This window comes from Furipterus horrens, unplaced genomic scaffold (genome assembly GCF_987537825.1).
Source record: "Furipterus horrens unplaced genomic scaffold, mFurHor1.1.pri manual_scaffold_2, whole genome shotgun sequence".
Lineage (NCBI taxonomy): Eukaryota > Metazoa > Chordata > Mammalia > Chiroptera > Furipteridae > Furipterus > Furipterus horrens.
In genome coordinates, this window is record NW_028327172.1 from 46,737,222 (window position 1) to 46,756,340 (window position 19,119).

The following is a 19,119-nucleotide window of genomic DNA, read 5'->3' on the forward strand; positions in this document are numbered from 1 at the left end:
GCAGTGGGGGCTGGGTTTAGAGCCCCCAGAAAGTGGGATGGGGTGAGAACAGCGTCCAGGGGCTTTAAGAAGCCAGCGGTGTCCCCTCCTGAGTCTCTCCCAAGCCTTAGTTCCAGTCTGTAACTTGCAGTGTGACTTTAGGCAACTCCCTCCCTCACTCAGTTTCTCCATCTGCACATGGAAGGGGCTGGGGCAGATGCTCCTAAGGGCCCTTCCTGCTCTGACATGAGCCCTTTGCCCTGTACCAGCAGATGTGTAAACTTATAGATCTCGAGTTCTGGCAGCTCAGGGCTGGGGGGCCAGAGCTATACCTAGTGGAGCCTCTGTAATGTTCCGGGGGTCCCGCATGCGAATGAGGATGTCATCCAGCAGCTGGGCTCGAGTCTTCCGTGGGGATGGAGCAGGGATCCTCTGGGCCTGACAGGAAGAAAGAGAGTGTTTCCCAGCCTTATGCTCAGACTTTCCTGGCCTCTCACCTCCTCACACAGTCACAGCCACAGGCAGGGAAGTGACTAGGGCTCTGGGAAAGCATGGCCCTCAGAAGGCCTGGAGGTGACAGCAGCTTCTGCCCTGTGGGGACCCTGAGGGGCCCTTGTTCTGTGTATGTGACTGTATAAATGAGACCGTATACTCAGTGAGGGGCAGGTTTACCCGTTTCTCCTTGGGAACGTAGTGTTTCTGGAGGGTGTCCCGCTTGGGCTTGGAGGAGCCGTACAGGACCGGGTGCTTGAGCGCATGCTGCAGGGCCTGAGTGTTCTTCTGGATTCCTAGGGCAGGAAGGCAGGGTGGAGTCCAGGCACTTGCCCTCCTCCTCCTCCTAGGTGCCTCCCCCAGTTTCTTCATTCCCCACAGAATTGCCGCTCTGGGTAAAAGGATGAGAAGCCCCCCATCTCTCCCTGGCCTGTGGCAGTGCCAGAAGTTCCATCATTGATTCAGGGAATACCACTCCCCTATAAGCAAAGATCCCAATAGGGAAAGAGCACTGGAGGGGGGAAGGGACTGGCCCCAGGGTAACTTTGTTAGCCTCAGAAGGTTACACTGCAGGGACTGACACCCGGGAGAGCACAGCTGAGCTCCAGGTCCTTTGAAAGTACAAAACTGTCACCACATAAGTCTGAAATAAGGGGCTCAGAGAAGGCACTGTTTTTCCCTTGCCTCAACCAAAGAGGGAGGATTTTGGATGTTCAATTTGGGGCTTAACTGGGAATCTGGCCAGTCTGTGTGTTTGCTCATCAAACTCTTCCTGGAGAGACTTTTCCCACCAGAGCTAGGCCCAGACTGGCTGGGATCTCTGAACAGCTGTGACTCCCCAGAGCCAATTGAGACCCAGGCCAGGGGTCCTGACATGTAGGGCTCCAAACCAGGACACCTTCAGGGGCCTTTAACAGATAGTCAGAAGACTGCACTCTGGTCTGGAAAAAGTCTTAGCACCAGCACTGGCTCTGCCCTGACTTGATCTGGGCTGTGGAGAGGCCCCTGCCTTGGAGGCATTCTCCTTACATACCTTTGGGCTCAACGAAGGCTGCATCCGGCTTGGCTGTCAGCAGCTCCTCATAGCCACAGTACTTGGTGGAGAGTGAGGCAGATGGAAGCTTCCTCTGAGTCCTCTTCACCTCTCTAGGTGCAGGAGGAGGCGGCGGTGGTGGTCTTTGGTCTTTTTCCACCTCTGAATCATCCCTCTGGAGCATGGAGTAAGGCAGCAGCCCACTCACCTGTGCCCAGGAAGAAAAACACATTTATTCATTCCGCTAACACTTATGATCCTCAGCTCTGTGTAGGTCTCCATGCTGGGCCCTGTTAAGGGCAAGAACCAAGACTGGGGTGGGAGGAAACAGACATGAAAATAGACAATGACTATATACCCTGGTAAATGCTGTAACAAAAGGGAACACAAGCATTCTAGGTGAGCCCACAAGAAGCCTTCTGGGGTGCCAGGAAGCTTCCTGGAAGAAGTGCTGCCTTAGCCTTAACTAAATCTTGAAGAACCAGGAAAGCCAGTCCCAGGCAGGGGTAGAGAGAGGTGTGGGCTGCAAGAGATAAGAAAGGAGGACTGTTGCAACCAAGGGATAGGATGATACTATTATAGCAAGGGGCACAAGTGAGACAGCAAGGTGTATTGGGGGGAACTTAATATTGGTATAGTCAAAGTGCTCCATGAAGAGATGGGTGGCTGGAGCAATAATCGGCCCCAAATCAGGAAGGACACTTAAATGCCAAGCCTGGCCAATGTGGCTCAATTGGTTGGGTGTCATCCCACAAATTGAAAGGTCACTGCTTCAATTCCCAGTCAGGGCACATACTTGGGTTGCAGATTTGGTCCCTCATTGGTGTGCATATGAGAGGCAACTGATCCGTGTTTCTTGCCCTCTCTTTCTTCCACCCTTCCCCCTCTCTAAAATAAAGTTAAAAATTTTTTTTAAACCTTATTAAAAAAAAAAAAAACTAAATGCCAAGCTGAGGGTGTTTGATTTGTCTTTGTTTGTATTTTCTTTATCCTCACTGTGATAGATGGCAAGGGTTTTCAGGGGGTGAGTGAACATTGTCTGAATTCACATTTTTAGCCTACACCAATTGGTTTTATAAGAAATATCTTTATGAAACCTGTATTTCACATAGGGATGTAGTTATAACCATTATTAAAAGTTATGGCTGACTAAAAAAAAAATAAAAAATCTGAATAGACCTATAACAAGTAAAGAGATTGAATTAGTAATTCAAAAACTTCCTACAAAGAAGATCCAAGGACCAGATGGCTTCAGTAGTGAGTTCTACCAAACATTTAAAGAAGAATGAACAATGTAACAAGAAACACCCAGAGTAACAAAAATAAAACAGAATTTTAAAAAATGAGAATAGTCTAAGGGGCCTCTGGGATAACATGAAGCACAACACCTGCATCGTAGGGGTCCCAGGAGAGAAGGCAGAGAATAAGGAACCAAGAATCTATTTGAAGAAATCATTGTTGAAAATTTCCCTAACCTGGTGAAGGAAAAGGACATACATGTCAAGGAAGCAGAGTCCCAAACAAGCTAGACCCAAAGAGGACCACACCAAGATACATGATAATTAAAATGCCGAAGGTTAAAGACAAAGAGAGAATCTTAAAAGCAACAAGAGAAAAGAGTTACCTACAAAGGGGTGCCTATACGACTGTCAGCTGATTTCTCAAAAGAAACTTTGCGGGCAAGAAGTATTCAAAGTGATGAAAAGCAAGGACCTACAACCAAGATTATTGTATCCAGCAAAAGTATCATTTAGAATGGAAGGGCAGATGAAGTGCTTCCCAGACAAGGTAAAGCTAAGGGAGTTCCTTATCACCAAGACATTATTATATGAAATGTTAAAGGGACTTATTTAAGAAAAAGAGGATCAAAGCTATGAACATTAAAATGACAACAAACACAACTATCAACAATAGGATCTAACAAATAAAAACAAACTAAGCAAACAACCAGAACAGAATCATAGGTAAGGGGATCATTTGGAGGGTTATCAGCTGGGAGGGGGAAGAGGAAGAAATGGGAAATGGTGCAGGGATTAAGAAGCATAATTGGTTGGTACAAAATAGGGGAAGTTATGAATAATATAGGAAAGGGTGAAGCCAAAGAAATTAAATGCACGACCCATGGACATGAACTAAGGGGGGGTGGGATTGCTGGAGGGAAGCGGGGTACTGGGCAGAGGGGAGCAAAGGGAAAAGAAATTGAGACAACTGTAACAGCATAATCAACAAAATATACTTAAAAAAAGTTTAAGGGGACCTTGCCAACTCCTTTAGCTTTATATTTCCCTTTTCCTGTGAGTCACCCATGTTGCACTGACACGGAACCATCTGTGGCTCCTGCACACACCACTTTAACTTCCTTCCTCTGTGTCCTGCTTCATGCTCTTCACTCTGCCCAGAACGCACTTGCTGCCCATGCCCTACCTTGTTAACTCCTACTCAGCCTGCAAAGCTCTCTCATTTGAACCTCTTCCAGGAAGCCTGCCCTCCTGGTCTGTGGCAGAGGCACACCCCCTTCCTCTGGGCTTGCAGCTCCTGGGTTTCTCACTCTCAGCCCTGACTGTGTGCATTGTTCCTGTCCATCTTGCCCATTAGACTAAGGACATCTCAAGGGCAGGACCATGTCCCATCCATTTGTATTCCCAGGATTCAGAGGTAGCATCAGAAGAGAGGTGACATTAGCAGATAGGCAGAAGCAACAGCAACCCATCCTAAAAACTGGTAAGAACCACACCCAGACTTCCGGCCAAAATGAAGGCTTAGACAGACACGCTTGGTCTCCCTTTACAACTAGAAAGGAATACAACTACCTCAAAACAAAAGATAACCAGAAATTCCAGAAAATAAAACTACATGGAAGCCCAATGTATGAGGTTTATAAATCAGCGGTGCTCGTCTGGACGGGTAGTAGGGGCGAAATCGGAACTGGAACGGAAAGGTCGGGCAGTGCTGCTTGTGGTAGCAGCGGGGAGAGCGTCAGGGGGAGCAATCCTGGCTGCAGTCTAGTCCTGGCAGCTCGCAACCCCAACACTGGGAAAGGCAGCCCCCCCATTGCCTCGGATGGAGAGGCCCAGAGGGCAGGGGGATGGATCCTGGTCTCCCAGTGGAGAATAATGGCAGGAATCCATCTTGGACCCCGCCCCCACACAAAGCACCACAGTGCAGTGAAAAAGGTTGCAGATTGCTGGCGGTCCCGGGTAGTGATGAGTACATGGGGCTCTGCCCCCTACAGCCTGCCCAGGAAGCAAAGCAAAACACAAATCTGTCAAAATGAAGCAGACAGCAATTGAAATCCTGGTGACGCAGCTCACCAGGCTACAGATGAGAAGTCTGACAGATGAACAAATAGGAAACCTTTTAGAGGCTCAGTTCAGAGCTATTGTTATAAGGTGGCTTAGAGAATTAACAAAAGATTTGGAACAAGACAGGGAAGAAATGAAAGCCACTCATACTGAAACAAATGAAAACACATATGAGACAAGTGGTGAGGAAGTAAAATCCAGAGATCAAATCAACAAACCGGAACATAGGGAAGGAACAAACAGTCAATCAGTGCAGAAAGAGGAAACAAAAAATAAGTGAGGAGAGGATCAGAAACCCCTGGGACAGCTATAAGAGACCGAACATTTGGATTACAGGATTGCCAGAAGGCGAAGAAGAAGAACTAGAAATTGAAAAATTATGTGAAAAAATAATGAAGCAGAACTTCCCAAACTTGGGGAAGGAAATAGACTTACAGGTCCAGGAAGCACAGAGAGTTCCAGAAAAACTGGACCCAGGGAGAACCACACCAAGACACATTATAATCAAATTGTCAAAAATTAAAGATAAAGAGAGAATCTTAAAAGTAGCAAGAGAGAAGAAAAGAATTATGTACAAAGGAGTCCCAATAAGACTATCAGCTGATTTCTCAAGGGAGACCCTGCAGGCAAGAAGGGACTGGCAAGAAATATCCAAAGTAGTGAAAATCAGAAACCTACAGCCACGAATACTCTATCCAGCAAAACCGTCATTCAGAATAGAAGGGCAGAGAAAGTGCTTCCAGGACAAAATAATACTGAAGGAGTTCATTAGATCCAAACCACTATTATATGAGATGTTAAAGGGACTGGTTTAGAAGTAGGAGGATCAAAACTATGAACATTAAAATGAAAACTGCATCACAAGAACCAACAACAGAAGCTAGGGAATCGAAACAAAGGCAAACTAAATAGGCAACGAGAGTAGAAAGAGAACTATAGGTATGGGGAACACACTGGGGGGAGGTCAGCAGGGAGGGGGAAGAGGGAGAGGGAGGGAGATGGTACAGGAATTAAGAAGCTTAGTAGGAGGGAATGGAATAGATAGGAAGAGGTTCAGAAGAACTATATGCACAACCAATGGACATGGACTAAAAGGGGGGGACAACTGGAGGGAGGGGGGCCACCAGGTAGAGGGGATCAGAGGGAAGGGAAATTGGGACAACTGTAACAGCAAAATCAATAAAACATTAAAAAAAAAAAAAAAGGATCACACCAAGTCAGACCCTGGCTGTTGTCTGTACCACAGGACCAGGACTTGTCACAGGGGTCCCTACCAGTAGCCACGGATTGGTGCATCTCCTAGAAGGGACTTCCAGACCTGCCATGTGCTCGCTTCCAGTGATCTACAGAAGTCCAGCTATATAAGGGCTGCACCGTTTAGGGGAGCCGGGATCCAGTGGGCAGGGGCAGGTGAACCTAGGCACCTGTGTCAAGAAGACAGACTCTGTGCTCTTGGTGTCCTCATCTGATGGGTGCTCCAGGCCAAGGTGGGCAGCAGTGTCGCTCTGGGGAGATGTGGTCTCTTCACTATGCACAGTGGAGTTGGAGCAGATGGGAGGAAGAGGCACGAAGGGCCGGCGGTGCAGCAAACGGCCCTCCAGGCCCTCGATGGGCATCTCTGGCTTCAGAGCAGTGTCCTTGGAAATGGGCAGCACTTCAGCCACCTGTGACTCTGACAGCTCCTTTGACGGAGACTTGGCAGTGGTTGCAGGAAGGTGATGGAGAATCAGAGGCTGCTTCAGCATCTTCGGGACATGCATTTTCACCTGTCATGGGAGAAGGGCTGGGTTGGTTTGCTTCCTAATTGGACTGTCTCCTTCTGGACTTCATCTACCTAAGGCCAACTGGTATAGTGATCAGAGCACTGGGTAAGGACTCACAGGGGATGGAAGGGAGCAAAATCACACTTAACTGGGCACCTGCAATGTAACCTATGCATGACAAATGTTGTTTTGTTTATACCTCAAGACTACCCAGTAAATACTTATCCTCATTTCATAGATGGGAAAATGGGCTCAGAGAGGTAAATGACTTGTGCAATGTCACAGTTATTCAGTGGCAAAGCCTAGCTATCCAAGTCCTGTCCTGGGCTCCAGGCCTCATTCTAAGCCCCTGGCCACATCACTCTGGCCCTCAGTAGCCTTGTTCCTCTATTATAGGTTTAACACAATGACCTTGACTGTCCTCAGGGACTCCTGGGAGGGCATGGGGGCAATGGGCCTGCATTTTCTGGAAGGCAGCAGCACGAGCCAGCCCCCCCCCCCCCCGGCCCCCCAACCCTGGCCCATTCAGGATGCTGGTCCCTGCTCCTTATATAAAGACCCATAAGGTAAATCTCTCTCAGGGTTCAGGACCAAGGAAATAACTTCTTTCCTGTTGAACTGCTTAGCTTCCTTAAATTAGCAAAAGCCTGTCATCCTTCCCCTCTTCTCCTCTGTCTGAGCTGCCAGGAGGGAGCCATGCGCTCAGTCTCCCTCAGCCGGACTTGGTTCTTCCTCCTCTCCCAAGTGCATGGTGGGCTGATTTTATTCTTCGTCAAAGGTATTTGGTCCACTTATATCTACACTTTGGCAGACAGTGTAGTGAGTGGAAGGTCCTAAGCACTGTTGTTAGAAAAACATGGGCTGGAATGCAGCTCTGTCCTTTGAGCTCCCATGTCCTTCTCGTGAAGTGGGAGAATGGTCCCTGTCCTGCCTATATTGCAGAGTTCTCCCAAGTGAGATGGTGCCTGCAAATGGACCTAACACACTGAAAAGTATGAGGGATGGCTGTTTCATAAACAATATTTCCTTTTTGAAAATATGTAAAACTTGAGTGTTTAGACTTGAAGCCTAGGGACCCTGGAGTCTTTTTTCCTGAACCCGCGCTGCAGCGTCCAACACACCAAGTGTTATCTTTTCTTGCTGGAGGGGAAGGGGCAACTGTTCCTTATTCCTGCCTCTCACAGGTCTGTGCTGGAGTTCTGGGGTGGGGGTGGGGGAGACACGCCCTTTGGTCCTCCTCCACCTTCCTAGCTCCTTCTCAAGGAAAGACTGGATAACCTAACTGGCCAGAGGTCAACAGTCACTGGGCCCTCTGTCCCTGGTGAGCTGGACTGGCCAGCATCAAGGGCAGACTATTTCCTCTTCCATTTGTGTTCTCACACACAGGGCTCACATACCTTCTGGGCTACGTGCTGGGTGGGGTCGGGCCTGCTCTGGCAGGTTTCCCATTCCTCCCAGCTCTGTTCCTGCCTAGGCCTGGGGGAGGGCTGGCAGTCTGTCCATGTAGGTGACTAAGACCCAGAGTCTGCTGCATACATCAGGCCATTTCTGAGCACACTGGGGCTGAAGGCCTAGCCATGTTCTCCAGTTGAGTCTGCACTCGAGGTTAGCTGGTGTTTGCCTAGATTTACAAAGACTGGATTTTCTTCTCATTGGCCACTGGATTTGTGTTTCTCCTCTATCAGTCAGAACCCCAGAGGTTCTCCTGGACCTGAACACTAACTTTGAACAAGCATGTTATTTTACCTCTCTGAGCCTTCTTCCTTGTCTGCTGTGAGGACTGTGGGGTAGCACATGTGCCAGTGCTCAGCAGGCCCTGGGTGTGGGTGCTCAGCACATGGGAGAGAGGGTTGTGGACTTGGTCTCTGGCTCACTCTGATTCCGCCCTTCCCAGCTGCTGATGGGAAGGGAGGTAGTAGGATCCTTAGAGGAGGCAACAGACAAGAGGAGGAGGATGGAAACCCTTTGAATGTCTGTCTTTTTCTGGTTTTAAATGCTGCTCTGGTCCTATGAGGGCTCCAGGCAAGAAAGAACTTGATTGGAAAGAGGCAGGCTGTAGAGCAGGTAGCAAGGGAAAAGCTGTACTTAACTTTTGGTACCAAAAACAAACCAGGAAGACTAAAGTTCAGAAGGGAGGAGCATTTCACAGAAATGTCTGAATTTTATCAGATGAAAGAAGGATTTAACTTATTTTATGGCATCCCAGAAGGCAAGTCTAAGAGCACTGGCTGTGGAGGGTCCAGAGGTAGCTGGCTGCTCTCAACATGAGGAAATATATCTTAAGATTCAGGTGGGAGATGTGTATTCTAGGCCTGGCACAGCCCTCGTGGTTGCCTAGGTGACTATAACATGTACTTGTCTGGGTTTGGTAATTTATAATATATATTCACATCTGTTGCTTCACCCAACCCTCTCAGCCTCTCGGAGAGGTTTCAGAGTAGAGAAGCTGAAGCTCAGAGAGTGAAACTCTCGCCCAGGTTCAGACAGCTATGGAAAATGATGGGGCCAGGCTCATCCTGGCTCTTCCAATGCTCCCCTCATCTTCATAGCTCTTTCTCTGGGCGTCAGTTTCTCTGTAAAATTAGGGGGTCAGACTCAATGACCTGCAAGGCTCCTGCTGACACTGCCTTTTGGGTCTCTCTGACTGTCTCATCCCTCCTGGGTCTATCTGTGTTAACAGAGCAAGGACAGGAGAAGGCACTACTGTGTGGTGGGAGAGCGCAGCCCCGGCGCCAGGCTAGTCCACGGGCACTGACGTAGGCTCCACTCCCCCTGGAGTTGGGGTTCCTGCCTTGCAAGCCTTACCTTCCGTGAGGCCTTCTGGGGTATCGAAACATGATGCTTAGCCTTCACTGTCTTTCTTCGAATTAAGCGGATCCCCAGCCGCTCCTGGAGGAAGCTTTTTAGCAGTGGAGGGACCCCTGGAGCCGTGATGGGAAAATAAGATTACGGTTAGCTAACATTTACTGGGGGCTTACTATGGGCCAGGCACTCTTCAAATTACTGTACAGATGTTAACTTACTTAACACTCATACCAGCCCTAGGAAGTAGGTACCCATAGTCCCATTCAATAGGTGAGGAAACTGAGGCACAGAGAAGTTAGGAATTTGCCCAATGCAACAAAGATAGTGTGGGGCAAGGATTAGAACTTTGCTGGTGTCTCTCCAGAGCCCAGGAGTCTAAAATGCCTTCAGCTGCTTCATCTTGGACAGTGGATTCCGCTGCCAACATGGCAGCCTCTGCATTCAGTGCACCCAGGGCTGGGACAGCCCTCACCTTCTCAGCTGGTACATGAGGTCACAACAGACTTGTTGCACAAAGCAGGGTGTTGCCTAAATAGCTCATGCAGGATCTAGATAATTCTGTATTCTATTCTCGGCTATGCTCTTTCTTGCTGTGTGACCTTGGGCAGACCATGGACCTCCCTGGTTCAGTTTCCTCCGCTGTGCACAGGACAGTAATGCCGGCCTCACAGGGCTGCTGTCGAGATGAGTGGGTGTCTGTTGTTTCCTCCATCCCCTTTGTCCACCCACAATGGAAAGCAGAGCCCAGGGCTTGGCATCGAGGAGGTAGGAATGAGGGTCCCCACACTGCTTCCTGGACACTGGGTTGGGGGCGGGCAGCTTTGCAGGAACCATACCTTTTCTGTGGGCCACCAGAGGGTTGTTATGAAAGACGAGCTCACAGAGAGATGGGAAGAGAGCTGCTGGCAGGATGGCGTCTTCCTTCCCAATCTGCGAGCATGCAGGGGAGAGCGACAGGTCAACAGCGCCCAGGGGAGAGCGATAGGTCAACAGCGCCCCTCGCCTCTGCCCGAGCACCTCAGGGCCCGCACTGCAGGGCTACCTGCCCTCTAGGCCTGGGGTGGGGCTGGGGAAGGGATGCTGCCGTGGACTGGATTCTTGCTGGGCAGCCTCTTTTCCCTGCAATTTCACCTGCTCACCCCCAGGACACCTTGCTCCTCCTGTCCAAAATTCCACCATCACTCTTTCATGCTTGAAAGTTACGCATTTTTCTCCCTTCTCCGTACTGGTTATGGAGCCTACCCAAGTATTGAGGATGTTGGTAACAACAGCAACAAAAACAACTAACATATGTAGCACTTGTCTTGCAAGGAGTCTGGAAGGGAGGCAGGGTATTAACTTTGACTTCAGGGTACAATGTGTCTGACACTTCGCCTTCCTCAATGCAACCTCTACACACCTGTCAGTTTGTCAGCAGCTCCCCTAATGGTCTGTTTCACAGGGTCTGTCCTGGGCACTGGTCTGGGGAGGGACAGGGACAGGACGTCAGGGGAACCCACCTATCTAAGGGATAGGCAGAGCCCATGGTAAGGGAGACCTCGTGGTTATCTGGGGACTAGAGGCCACTCCATCCCTGTGAGGCCAGCTTCTGAAGGGCAAAAAATACACAATCCTTGTTGAGCAGAGTGGCTGAAACATTTGGGGACAACTGTGGGGAGGGTGTCTATCAGAGACGGTCAGTATCTCAGAAGCCAGAAGTAGGGCAGTGACTCTTTAGATGCCTGGAAACACTGAAAGCTGTTGGGTCAGATTCGGGACCCACAGAAGGCGCTGAGGTCTGAGGGCTGGAAGGAGGAGGGCACTTCAGTTTGGCTTCCTCTGGAGCTTCACTGGGTAGCATGCCCAATGGGCAATTAACCTAGTCATGGTCTTTCATTTTTGTTCATTCAACCAAATGTTTACTAAATGCCTACATGTGCCAAGCACTAGGTTGGAACTGAGTAAAACAGATGAACTCCCATCCTCACAGAGAACTGCCTGGCATGGAAGAAACCATAACATAAAGGAGAGTCAATTTACAACTATGATTAGTGCTATAAAAGAGAGGTACATGAAGTACTGGGGTGATCTGACCTTGTCAGGAGATAAGGTGTTTCTGAGATCTGAAGGATGGGAGGAGGTAATTAGTGAATGCAGTGGGGGATGCAGTATGTGGCAGAGAAACCTCCATATTAACCAAAACCATTTCCTCTACTTGCTGGGCGCACAGCTAGACTCAGTATCTTCTTGCTTCCCAGGCAGCCAGATGTGGACGTGGTCATATGACTCAGTTATAGCCAATGCAATCTTGTGGAAGTGATAAATGCCATTTCCATGCATAGTCCACTCAAAACCCCCTGCATGATCCTCTATATCTCTCAACCTCCTAACCACCAGATGCATGGGATCCAATAAACGACCCTTAAGGCCCTACAGGATGTCCAAGTCATAGCCAGAAGGGATCTGGGTCTCTGAATGATCATGTAGAAGACCACCAGAAATATCCATAGTGAATTTTATAAAAGCAAGAAATTACCTTTTATTGTGTCAAGTCATTGAGATTTTAAAGTTTATCACAGCAGCTAGTATTACTTACTCTAATTAACACAGAGTGAAGTGTTCCATGCACGGAGAACAATGTGTGAGAGTCCTAACAGCAAGGGGGAGAAACGCCTATTGGAGGGACTTAAAGAAGAATAGGGCGTCTAAAGCAGAGAAAAAGGGTGCTTCTTGCAAAATGAGGCTGGTGGTGCAAGTATGGGCCAGACTAAAGCTAGTTAAAGATTTTGGTCCTTGGGGAACCTATTAGGACCTAAATTTGATAAGACCTGCTAATGGGGGAGATATGGGTGGGGAGGAGCGATGTAAGGGAGAGACAAATATCAAGGATGACAACCAGGCTTTGATTTGAGTAACTGGGTGGGTGATGGAGTTCTTCCCTAAGGTATGGAACAACGAAAGGACATCAGATTTGAAGGGAAAGTTCATTAATTCACTTTGGATTCATGTACTTTGGAGGTACCTTTGAAATCTCCAAGTAGAGATTCATGTAGGCAGTGGGTACACGGGAGGAGGGGGCAGTGGTCCATATTGGAGATACATTTGTGAGTCACTGTTCATGGGCCAATGGGTAGGTGAAGCCATCCCTAGGGAGAGAGTACAGAGTGAGTGAAGAAAAGGAACGAGGAGTGGGCTCTGATCATCTAGACCAGGGGTTGGCAGAACTTTTTGGGCAAGGGCCAGGTAATAAACGTTTTAGGCTTTCCAGGCCATACAGTCTCTGTCGTAAGTATTCAACTGTGCTGTTGTAGCACAAAAGCTGCCATAGACAACTCATACACAAATAAGTATGGTGGCTCTTTTCCAACAAAACTTTACTTATGTACTCTGAAATTTGAGTTTCATATAATTTTAATGTGACATGAAGTGTTATCCTTCTTTTGCTTTTTTTTTACAACCATTTAAAAATGTAAGGATCATTCTTAGCTTGAAGGCTGTACAAAAACCAGGGTCAGCAGATACAGCCCATAGGCTAAATCTGGGTCCCCATCTATTTAGTAAAGTTTCATTAGAACGCCGCCGTGCCCATTCATTTACGTATTGCCTTCTGTGCGATAAGAGCAGAGTTGAGGAGCTGTGACAGAGTAATACATTTACTTTCTGGCCCTTTACAGAGAAGTTTGCTTGCTTCTTATCTAGATGCTAGAAAGGGAAGGAGGGAGGATGAACTTACAAAGAAGCCTAATATGTGTTGATAAATCACTATATATAATGATGGTTAAATAGGGTACAGTCTCTTGTATGCAAATCAGCGGGTCAAGAAGCAGTCAAACAGAATGGGGGGGTGGAATATTTAATTTTGCCAGGATGCAAAATTCCATCCATCCAAGTCAGGTGGCTAAAAAAATTGAAGAAAGATACAATTAAAATTGGTAAAGAGTTGAAAGATACCAAGGGTTGTGTACAAATTTTCTCTGATATTAAGTCCCAGCTGAAAGATATGGCTTAAGGCTCTGGCTGATGTAGTAAGAAGAATTTGGCCATCAGGCTAGCTTGTTCCCTACAAGGTGAATTGAGTGCTCCTAGAAATAAATTCAGGTAGCAATGACAACTTGAAATTTCTACCCAATTTCGAATGTGGGGGAAGGGAGGGGCAGGGTACAGGGAAGCAAGAGGGGGAAAAAAGTGAGACAACTGTAATGGAAAAACAAACAAAAAAACTAAAAAAAAAAAAAGAAAGAAATTTCTACCCAATTTCATTGGGTTAAGGGAATATAACTTAATATGTCAAATTTATGAAATAAGTAAATATTATTAAAGGTTGAGTGAAAGTGGTGGTTCCAGTCAAGATGGTGGCTTACACTGATAGTGTAAGGAGCATCTGGGGCAACTTCAAGTGTTCCAAGATTCACATCATAGGGGTGCCAGAAGGAGAAGAGAGAGAGAGAGAAACTAGAAACCTATGTGAAAAAATAATGACAGATAATTTGCCTAACTTGGTGAAGGAAATAGACATACAAGTGCAGAGAGTCCCAAACAAGATGAACCCAAAGACACCCACACTAAGACACATCATAAATAAAAAGCCAAAGGTTAAAGGCAAAGAGAGAATCTTAAAAAGCATCAAGAGAAAATCAGTTTGTTTCCTTTGAGGGAGCTTCCACAAGACTGTCAGTGGATTTCTCAACAGAAATTTTGCAGGCCAGAAGGGAGTGAAATGAAATACTCAAAGTGATGAAAAACAAGACCTACAACCAAGATTACTCTACCCTGCAAAGCTACAATTTAAATCAAAGGTCAGGTCAAGAGCTTCCCAGACAAGAGGAAGCTGAAAGAGTTCATCATTACTAAACCATTATCATATGAAATGTTAAAGGGACTTATTTAAGAAAAAGAAGATCAAAGTTCTGAACAATAAAATGGCAAACATGCATATCTATCAACAATGGAATCTAAAAGACAAACTAAGCAAACAAGAAGAAAAGAGACAGAATCATGAACATGGAGAGTGTTTTGATGGTTGTCCGATGGGAGAGGGTATCAGGGAATGGGTGAAGAGGTGAGGGATTAAGAAGCACAAACAGGTAGTTACAGAACAGCCATGGGGATGTAAGTACAGTATAGGAAATGGAGCAGCCAAAGAACTTGTACACATGACCCATGGACATGAACAATGGTGGGGGGATCGCCTGAGGGAGTGGGGGGCATGCCAGGTAGAGAGGGGCAATGGGGGAAATCAGGACAACTGTAATAGCATAATCAATAAAATATAATAAAAAAACTGAATAACTTACATCATCACTTTTCTTGAGTTCAACAGAGAGCTAAGGCCTCAGGGCAATCAAGTGGCCTGAAAGCTAAAGTTGGATAGACTCCTCCAAGGAGACATGGAACACAGACACTGGCTCACCACATGAGCATTTAAGAAGAAATCAGCTAAAAGTTTTAAATAATTGCTAAAGGCCAAGTGTGGGCTAGAGTAAGAGAAGAGGCTGCAGACACAAGGGGAATTCACACCCACTTGTGTGCACAGGAAGGGAGGCTGGAGAATGCCTTCCTCAGGCTGTAGGCCTGGAGGAGTGAGCAGCTGGCACTGCAGGAAAGGCAAGAATTCTTGCCAACCCTTCTCCCTAGGAAACAAAAGGCTTAAGCTGCTGGGGAAGGTCAGCAAACTCTGTAGTAGGATCACGGAGAAAGGCTCATTCTTGAGACACAGGAACCCAGGGCCTACTGGAGACTGGAGTTGTACTCTCCTTTTGGCCCTGCTACCAACAAACTAGCCAGCATTAAGTAATAAGCAAAAAAAGCCCATTGATGGGGGAATGAACAAGAGTGTGGAGATAAAGCCCTCAGGTGTGGAACCCAGGGAAGGCCGCCAGCTGAGGGTAGAGCAGAAGCACAGATAAATGCTCTGGCACCCCAGCAAGAACCAGCTATATGCTGTCTCAAAGAGAAGTACTTTAAATATAAAGCTACAAATCAGTTGAAGGTAAAAGGATAGAAAGAGATATACCATGTAAGAGTATACTGTGTATCTATATTAAAATGAAACAAACAAACAAAAGGCAAGGAGTATTATTAGAGGCAAAGGGTGACAGTCATAATAATGAAAGAATCAACACATCAGGTAGATATAAAAATCCTAAATGTGTATGTATCTGATAGTAGAGCTTCAAACACATGCAGCAAAAACTGACAAAACTAAAGGGAGAAAAAAAATCTACAATCATGAATGAATATTTTAACACACGGCTCTCAGTAACTGAGAGAAAAACTAGACAAAACAATGGTACAAAAAAGATCTGAGTGACACTGCCAAACACCTGAACTTCATTGATATTTACAGATCATTATCCCCCAAACTGCAGAATACTCACAAGGGGAGACTTGCGGCCAAGATGGAGGCCTAGACAGACACACTGGGTCCCCCTCCACAACTAAGAAGGAATACAACAATCTCAAAACTAGAGACAACCAGAAATTTCAGAAAAATCAAGCTGCATGGAAGTCCAACAAACAAAAATATAAAGAAGAAATACTCATCCAGACAGGTAGGAGGGGCGGAGCCGGGACGGAGAGGACTCGGTGTGGCAGCGGCGGTGGTGGTGGTGGCAGTGGCAGGCTGGTGGAAGGTGCAGTCACATGTTTTAAAAAGTGGGGAGGGACACTTGAGGATCATTCCCAGCACCAGACCAGACCGCGCAGCTCATGGTTCCAGCGCTGGGAAAAAGAAAGCCTCATTGCTTCTCACTGTGCAAACCACTGGGGGTTGGGGCAGAGGAAGAAACTGCTGGTCTCTCAGCAGAGTCCGCTTGTTTAAAGGGCCCCCATGGGCCTAGGATGTCCGAAGACCCACCCACTCTGGAAACAACAGCCAGGGTAACAGCTAGAGAGATGCCAGACCCATACGAAAGTGGGAAAAGTGCCTGGAAAAGGGGCAAGTGCTGAGAAAACAGCATTGTTCCCTCTCGGACCCCTCCCCCGTATACAGTGATACAACATGGTGAAACAGGTTGCCCTGTACTGACAAATACCTAAGGCTCTGCCCCTTACAACATAACAGGAGCAACAACTCTACCTAAGACACAGAGGCAAACAAACTCAGGAGCCTGTCAAGATGAGGAGGCAGAGAAGTATGGCCCAGAAGAGGGAACAGATCAAGGTTCCAGAGGGAGAACTAAGCGACGAGGAGATAGCCAACCTAACAGACAAGGAGAGAGCCAACCTAAGAGATGCAGGATTCAAAACACTGGTGATAAAGATGCTCACAGGCTTGACACATATGCTTGAGTACAGCAAATGCATAAGGGAAGAAGTGAAGGCTATGCTAAATGAAACAAAGGAAAATCCACACAAAACCAATGGTGAAGGGAAGGAAATGGGGGTTCAGATCAATGATTTGAAATATAAGGAAGAAAAAAACAGTCAATCAGTACAGAGTGAGGAAACAAGAATTGAAAAAACTGAGGAGAGGCTTAGGAACCTCTGGGACAACTTTAAATGTGCCAACATCATAGGGATGCCAGAAGGAGAAGAGGAAGAACAAGAAATTGAAAGCTTCTGTGAAAAAATAATGAAGGAAAACTTCCCAAATTTGGCAAAGGAAATAGACATACAACTCCAGGAAGCACAGAGTCCCAAACAAGCTAGACCCAAGGAGGACAACACTAAGACACATCATCATTAAAATGCCAAAGGTAAAAGATAAAGAGAGAATCTTAAAAGCAGCAAGAGAAAAGAATAGAGTTACCTACAAAGGGGTGCCTATAAGACTATCAGCTGATTTCTCAAAAGAAGCTTTGCATACAAGAAGGGACTGGCAAGAAGTATCCAATGTGATGAAAAGCAAGCACCTACAACCAAGATTACTCTACCTAGCAAGGCTATCATTTAGAATGGAGGGGCAGATGAAGTGCTTCCCAGACAAGGTGAAGCTGAAGGAGTTCATTATCACCAAGCCACTATTATATGAAATGTTAAAGGGACTTATTTAAGAAAAAGAAGATCAAAACTATGAACACTAAAATGACAACAAACTCACAACCATCAACAACTGAATCTAAAAAATAAAAACAAAATCCAACTAAGCAAACCAGAATAGGAACAGAATCATAGGTATGGGGATCATTTGGAGGGTTATCAGCTGGGAGGGGTAGGGGGAGAAATGGGGAAATGGTGAAGGGACTAAGAAGCATAATCAATTGGTACAAAATAGACAAGGGGAAGTTAAGAATAACATAGGAAAGGGTGAAGCCAAAGAACTTATATGCATGACCCATGGACATGAACTAAGTGGGGTGGGATTGCTGGAGGGAAGAGGGGTACTGGGAAGAGTGGCACAGAGGGAAAAGAAATTGGGACTACTGTAACAGCATAATAATAAAATATACTTTAAAAAAACTTAAATGGAATGTTCACAAAGATAGAATATAGGGTGGACCATAAAACAAGCTTAAACAGATTTCAGACAACGAATACCTTACAGTTTATGCTATCTGACCACAACAGAATTAAATTGGAAATCAACAAATATAAGACATGTAAAGAGCCCCATATATTTGGAAATTAACTCATTTCTAAACAACCCATGGGTCAAAGAAGAAATCACAACAAAAATTTTAAATATTTTAATTGAATGAAAATAAAAACACAGATCACAATTTGTAGGATGCAGTTGAAACAGTGCTTAGAAATTTAATTTCATATGCTTATATTAAAAAGAAGAAAGGTCTAAATCAATGGCATACTTGGGAAACTAGAAAAAGAGGAGCAAATTCACCCTGGCTGATGTGGCTCAGTGGACTGAGCGCTGGCCTGCAAACTGAAGGGTCTCAGGTTCAATTCCCAGTCAGGGCACATGCCTGGGTTGCAGACCAGGTCCCCAGTTGGGGGCGCAAGAGAGGCAGCCACACATTGATGTTTCTCTCCCTCTCTCTGTCCCTTTCCCTCTCTCTAAAAATAAATAAATAAAAACATATAAAGTTAAAAAAGAAAAAAGAGAGGAGCAAATTAAATTCATTGTGAGTAGGACAAAAATAAAGTTTGATCAGAAGTCAATAAAATGGAAAAGAGACAAATAATAGAGAAATCCAGTGAAACCAGCAGCTAGTTTAATAATTAAAAGTTTAATAAAAGAGATAACTTCTAATTATTTTGGATCAATAAAATATGAGAAAAAACACAAGTTGCCAATTTCAAGAATGGAAGAGGGACCCAGAATATATCTATAGTCTACTTTGTAGAGAGTGAGAAGTTCATTCAATGGGGAAAGAACAGTCTTTCCAATAAGTGGTATTGAGAAAACCCCCATTTCACACCATAAAGATTAACTCAAAATAGGTCAAAGACCTAAATGTCAGAGCTAACATTATAAAACTCTTAGAAGAAACACTTGGGAGTTCAGCTGTACCAACTGCTTGCCTTAGAAGGAATGTGTAAGCAGAGCACCTTAAAAGATGTCTGCATTTTAGACTTGAGTAGGGCTCCATTAGTGGGGTTTACAGAAATTCAAACAGGACATGGATATCAGGAAAATACATTAACATAGAACATGTCACATCTATCCTATGGACTTTATATCTGCTGTACCCTTAAGGCTAGAACATTTCTCCACACTCTACCCTTACTCTACACTTCACTAAATTCATTGATTCAGGTCTCAGCTTAAACACTGCTCTCTCCAGAACCTTCCCTAATCCCAAATGTTTGGTTAGAAACCCCCACCCCCACTTCCACCCGCTTCATATTCTTTATAGCACTGCGAATT

At 46.0% G+C, this 19,119-nt stretch overlaps 1 protein-coding gene across 1 annotated transcript in view; it reads right to left on the bottom strand.

Moving 5' to 3' along the window:
* XRRA1 (X-ray radiation resistance associated 1) overlaps positions 1-19,119 on the bottom strand; it is a 54,957-nt gene that overhangs the window by 538 nt on the left and 35,300 nt on the right. The window contains exons 12-18 of the mRNA XM_090265472.1: positions 10,211-10,304; positions 9,375-9,490; positions 6,231-6,572; positions 6,081-6,149; positions 1,505-1,712; positions 652-767; positions 312-417 (exon numbers count right to left, since the gene is read on the bottom strand). Of these exons, the coding sequence (XP_090121598.1) occupies positions 312-417; positions 652-767; positions 1,505-1,712; positions 6,081-6,149; positions 6,231-6,572; positions 9,375-9,490; positions 10,211-10,304 (1,051 nt within the window). The remainder of the gene's footprint in view (positions 1-311; positions 418-651; positions 768-1,504; positions 1,713-6,080; positions 6,150-6,230; positions 6,573-9,374; positions 9,491-10,210; positions 10,305-19,119) is intronic.